This window comes from Molossus molossus, unplaced genomic scaffold (assembly GCF_014108415.1).
Source record: "Molossus molossus isolate mMolMol1 unplaced genomic scaffold, mMolMol1.p scaffold_m16_p_13, whole genome shotgun sequence".
Classification (NCBI taxonomy): Eukaryota; Metazoa; Chordata; class Mammalia; order Chiroptera; family Molossidae; genus Molossus; species Molossus molossus.
In genome coordinates this window covers 49,391,881-49,397,252 of record NW_023425348.1, presented here as the reverse complement: position 1 = coordinate 49,397,252, position 5,372 = coordinate 49,391,881, and the positions used below count along the sequence as shown (strand labels likewise).

At 41.8% G+C, this 5,372-nt stretch overlaps 1 protein-coding gene across 1 annotated transcript; it reads right to left on the bottom strand.

Moving 5' to 3' along the window:
* Nucleotides 1-1,108: 1,108 nt before the first annotated feature.
* On the bottom strand, nucleotides 1,109-2,050 carry LOC118628443 (olfactory receptor 56A4-like). Its single transcript, XM_036259411.1, has one exon. The coding sequence runs from the start codon at nucleotides 2,048-2,050 to the stop codon at nucleotides 1,109-1,111; it is 942 nt and encodes a 313-aa protein (XP_036115304.1).
* Nucleotides 2,051-5,372: the final 3,322 nt, after the last annotated feature.

Below are 5,372 nucleotides of genomic sequence, written 5' to 3'. Positions count from 1 at the left end.
TTGGCACCAGCACAGGGTATAAGGGTTGACGCCACAGGAGGGAAATCAGCTATGAAGTCGATATAAGTGTATCTAATATAAGCAGGAGAGAGTGGGAATGTAGATCATGCCTCAAATCCAATGGAAAATGCAGGTAGAATTGTGTGAGTTCAGAAGTTGGTAAAGCATATTTGAAGAAACCAACACCCCTCTCACTTAAAATAAAGCACACATATACAAGTGAGTCATCCTAAAATTTATTTTAAATTATTTTTTTTGAAAAGGAAAGAGCACCCTGGCCGATTTGGCTCAATGGTTAGAGCGTCGGCCTGTGTCCAGAGAGACCCGGGTTCGGTTCCTGCTAAGGGCACGAACCTCAGTTGCAGTTAGACCCCGGCCTGGGTTGGTTGTGCGGGTGGCAGCCACTCGATGTGTCCCTTTCACGTCGATGTTTCTCTCTCTCTCTTTCTCTCTTCCTCTTTCTCCCTCCCACTCTATCTGAACAAAAAATGGAAAAATGTCCTTGGGTGAGGATAAAAATAAATAAATAAATAAAAAGGAAAGAGCTACAGGAAATTTATACTACAGAGAAGTATCACTAGATAAGATTAACATGATCTGGCAGGCCTAGAGGCGGCAATGAACGGCACATGTCATTCACTTAACTATAAGAATTCAAGTTCTAGAGCCAACTTTCTATATGTTCACCAGACACCCATTCATGGCATAAAACCAATTTGATCTGTAGATCAGATCTCAGGTAGAACCAAGAGATCTAATACATATCTAAATATTAAGCAATTGAGGAAAATGAAAGGCATTGAAAGTGATTAGGCTACCATTTATTCATTTGAAAAACAATAGCGCTCTAATTAAGCTCCTGTGATTATGGCTTGATAAGTCCCTTTCACATAGATGAAGCCAGGAGAAACTTCAGAATGCGAAAAACAGTCAGTACAATAGAAAACAGGAGCCAAAAATAAAGATATCCCCACAATCAACTGAAACAGAAAAAAAGAAAAATCCCGACTTATTCCTGCAGTAACTATTTAAATTTCCTATGTATCATGAAAATTATTCCCCATTATCATTTTCTGTTCCCAAGGTGAAATCTTACTTATTTTAGTTCTTATAGCTTCTTCAGCAATTTCTGAATTCCCTGTTTGATCTCCTTGGTTCTCACACCATAAACAATGGGGTTCAGAGCTGGAGGGATCAGGTGGTGTAGGATGTTGAGCAGAATGGGGACATCTGGGGGGATTCTCTTCCTGGCCAGGTTAGTGATGACCAGAACCAGCAGGACTGTGCTGAAGAAGAGGATGAGGATGAAGTGGGAACCACATGTGCTCAGGGCCTTGGCTGCAGCACCCTCAGCCTTGATTCGTAGCACAGCTTTCAAGATGAAGGAGTAGGAGAGAACAATGAGGATGAGGTCAGAGCCCAGTAAGGTCCAGCCTGTTACAAACTGGTAGAGCCGGTTGAAGGTGATGTCGTCACAGGAGAGTTTGGACACAGACAGGTTAGTGCAGATGCAGTTCTTGATGATGTTCTCTGCATAGTATCTGAGTTGGGAAGAAAGTATGGGGATAGGCATAGTAAGAATGCCATTCCGGGCCAGGACAAACATGGCAGCCCTAGCAACAAATTGGTCAGTGATGATGGATGGGTATCGTAGTGGGTGGCAGATGGCCACATAGCGGTCATAGGCCATGACCATGAGTGTACAGGACTCCATGGTCAAGAAGCTATTCATGATGAACATCTGGAGAAAGCAGGCAGAGAAACTGATAGATTTGTTGTTAAACCAGAAGATGTCCAAGACCTTGGGAATAACAGTGAGGCAGAGCACCATGTCCAGCAGAGAGAGGAGGCTGAGCAGGTAGTACATGGGCTCGTGCAGAGAGGCCTCCAGCCAGATAGTGATCAGGAGGGTGGCGTTGGCCCCCATGGCCAGGAGGAAGAGGAGGCTGAGGGGCAGGGACAGCCAGTGCTGCCAACTCTGGTAGTTAGGGAAGCAGATGAGGAGGAATTCAGAGACTGGAGCAGTGGAATGGTTGCTGGGTGAGGCCATGTAAAATATTCTGATCACTACTGACACTTCAAAAAATCTTGAAAGGTAAGACATAATGAATAGTCATGGAGAAGTAATTCATTTTGCAAACAACCATTGAAAAATAATTGCATCTGAGCATCTAGTACCATTTAAATCCTTGGTAAATTTAAAGCAATCCATTTAGATAAAGATCCTGTAAGTAGAATGATAGTAGGATGACCATATTTCTTATTTGCCTGCAGTAATAACCATTTATGCCCCGTTTGCACTCGTAGTAGTTTCCCAACTTGGTTGATAAGTTACATGATCACACTTTTTATAAGAAAATTCCATTGTTATCCCAATTTTTCAGACGAGGAAACAAAGGCAACGGTAATTAAAATCATTTTACTAAAAATCACAGTCGTGAAGACAGGACATATGACCATGAAATCTGAATTACAGCTCTTACTGCTTTTTCTGCCTCTGTAAACAAAAACACTTATGTAGGCCCTGCTGCTAGAGTAGATAAATCATTGGCCCCGAAGAAATGCTTGCCCCTGTCCTTTCTGCAAGAGAGGATGTCACAGGCAAAGGAGAAATCAGGCCTACGTATATCACCAGAAAATATCTGAAGACTTCATTAGTTATGACTATCATTTGTACAAGAAATAGCAACTTAGAGAAGATATTCAAAAGTTTACTAATGTCCTGGGCAAACAGTCAAGATGAGAACAAAAAATTTCAGAAGTCACCAATTTTGGTCCAACTTACTATTCTGAGAGGCAGCGGTAGGAGGAGCACCTGCTGTTTTCATCCACGTGGAGCCTGGGTCAGTCACAAACCCTGACTTGACTAAACAGGTTCTCATGGGTTCAAGACCTGATACACCATAAGCACTTATGAACAAATTCAAGACACTTATGAGATAACCTTTTTTTTTTTTTTTTTCTTAAATCTTCACCTGAGGATATTTTTCCATTTATTTTCAGACAGAGTGGAAGGGAGAAAGAGAGAAAGATAGAGAGAGAAACATTGACATGAGAAAGATACATCGATTGGTTGCCTCCCACATAATCTCGACCAGTGCCAGGGACTAAACTGTAAGAGGTATGTGCCCTTGACTGGAATCGAACCCGTGACTCTTTGGTCCACGGGCTGATGCTGTAACCTCTAAGCCAAACTGGCCAGGGCTAGATAACCTTTTATATAGTTGCCATGAGAAGGCCTATCTCATAACTTTGGTTGACATACCCCAGTGACATTATTTGTTTTCAATGCTCTGAGGAAGTCTAGTCTTAACCAGTTTTTGTCAACAATGGCAGTGATCTTAACGAGTCAGCTTCACTTTATTTTCTGAGACTGTGAAAGCCTGTTGCTCAAAGGCAAGAAGTAGTGTGACTATTTGAAGGCAAATTTGGAAGTTGGAAAAACAAATTTGCCCTTCTGTTTTGCGCAATATATGATCACTTTTCATATAATCTGTAGCAGCACTTCCAATAGAAATACAGTATGAGCCACATACAAAATTTTTAATTTCTAGTAGCCACCTTAAAAATTCAACGGAGCCCTGGCCGGTTTGGCTCCGCAGTTAGAGCGTTGGCCCGAGGACCAAACAGTTCAATTCTGGTCAAGGGCATGTACCTCAGTTGCAGTTAGATCCCAGGCCCTGGTTGGGGTCATGTGGGAGGCAACCAATTCATGTGTCTCTCTCACACAGATGTTTCTCTCTCTCCTTTTCTCCCTCTCTTTCCTTCCCACTCTATCTGAAGATAAATGGAAAAGCATCCTCGGGTGAGGATTAAAAAATTAATTTAAATGCAAACATGCAAAATTAATTTTTTCTTCTTTTTTTTTTTTTTTTATCCTCACCCGAGGATATTTTTCCATTTTTTGTACAGATAGAGTGGGAGGGAGAGAGAGGAAGGGAGAGAGAGATAGAAACATCGATGTGAAGGGACACATCGAGTGGCTGCCACCCGCACGACCAACCAGGGCCAGGACAAACTGCAACTGAAGTACGTGCCCTTAGCGGGAACTGAACCCGGGTCTCTCCGGACCACAGGCCGACGCTCTAACCGCTGTGCCAAACTGGCCAGGGCTGCAAAATTAATTTTAACATGTGTTGTTTTACTTAGTATATCCACAATAGTATCACTTTAAGATGTAATCAATGTAAAAAACTGTTAAAGAGCTAATTTACATTCTTTGTTTTTATTTTGGTACTAAGTCTTCAAAATCAGGTGCATATTTGACACTCAAAATACACCTCAGATCTGACAGGCCACATTTGAAGTGTTCAATAGCCACATGTGGCTACTGGCTAGTCTATTGGACAGTACAGGCCTAGACTTTTGGAAAACTAAACATTTTGAGTTTGCTCTTGGTTTTGGCCACATGGTATCTATGACTCTTGGGTTAAATAGGAAACTCTTTTTATTTAGTTCGATTTCTGGGTCAGTTCAAAATTACAGTTTTATTTTTATTTTTTGCAATACTCTCCATCAAGTTTTCTTTAGAAATTTCTTAGCAAAGTGATCCTTTGAATCCAGGATGGGGTACCTCATTAAGGACAGAGATAATCAGCATGTCCAGAGCTCCCAGTTTAGGCAACACCAATGTCTGTCCCAGAGCCTAGGACTTTCCAGCAACCTTAGCCTCCTTGACTCAGACTAGATGCCACTCTTCCCTTACTCCTACCTTAAGCCAGTGGAGTTATTATTCTTGTTTTTTAAAAAATCAATGTCGCTATTCGGTCCAGAATGCCAAAGTGTCCAGATATTTCCCAGCATGTTCATAGGAACACCATTCTTCCACATAAGATACATTCGGCAACCAGAACTAGATTTTGTTAGCAAAGAGTGGCCAAAGATATGAGGTCCAAAAGGTAGAATCAGAATTAGAAAACAACAATAGCTTCAGACATAAATCCAGATAAAATCTATCTTGCTGGTCAGATCATGCAAACTTACCTGCGGCCAGATTCCAGTTACCTTAAAGAAAGAAATCTATTTCTGTAAACTAATCTGCTGTGTTTTCAGTTGGGTATAGTGTTGTTATTTTCCTGGATCAATAAACCACAAATAAACAACGGACTCTACATCTAGTTTGGAGTTTTCTAGGGAGCATGGTTGCTTGAGCAATGGAAAAGCAATTCTATCCCCCCCCCCCCCAAAGAAGCAGGAAACAGCATTGGGAGACCAAGCAGGAGACGGGGGAAAGCCAAGGGGTAATCAGGCAGTTAGAATTACTGTCCTATCACATCTGGTGCTTCAAGGGCATCTTCTCCAGGGGTGGCTGAATTGCAGTTACGAATACAAAGTCCTGGTCCCTGGTTGTCATAGGCAATTAATACTAAAAG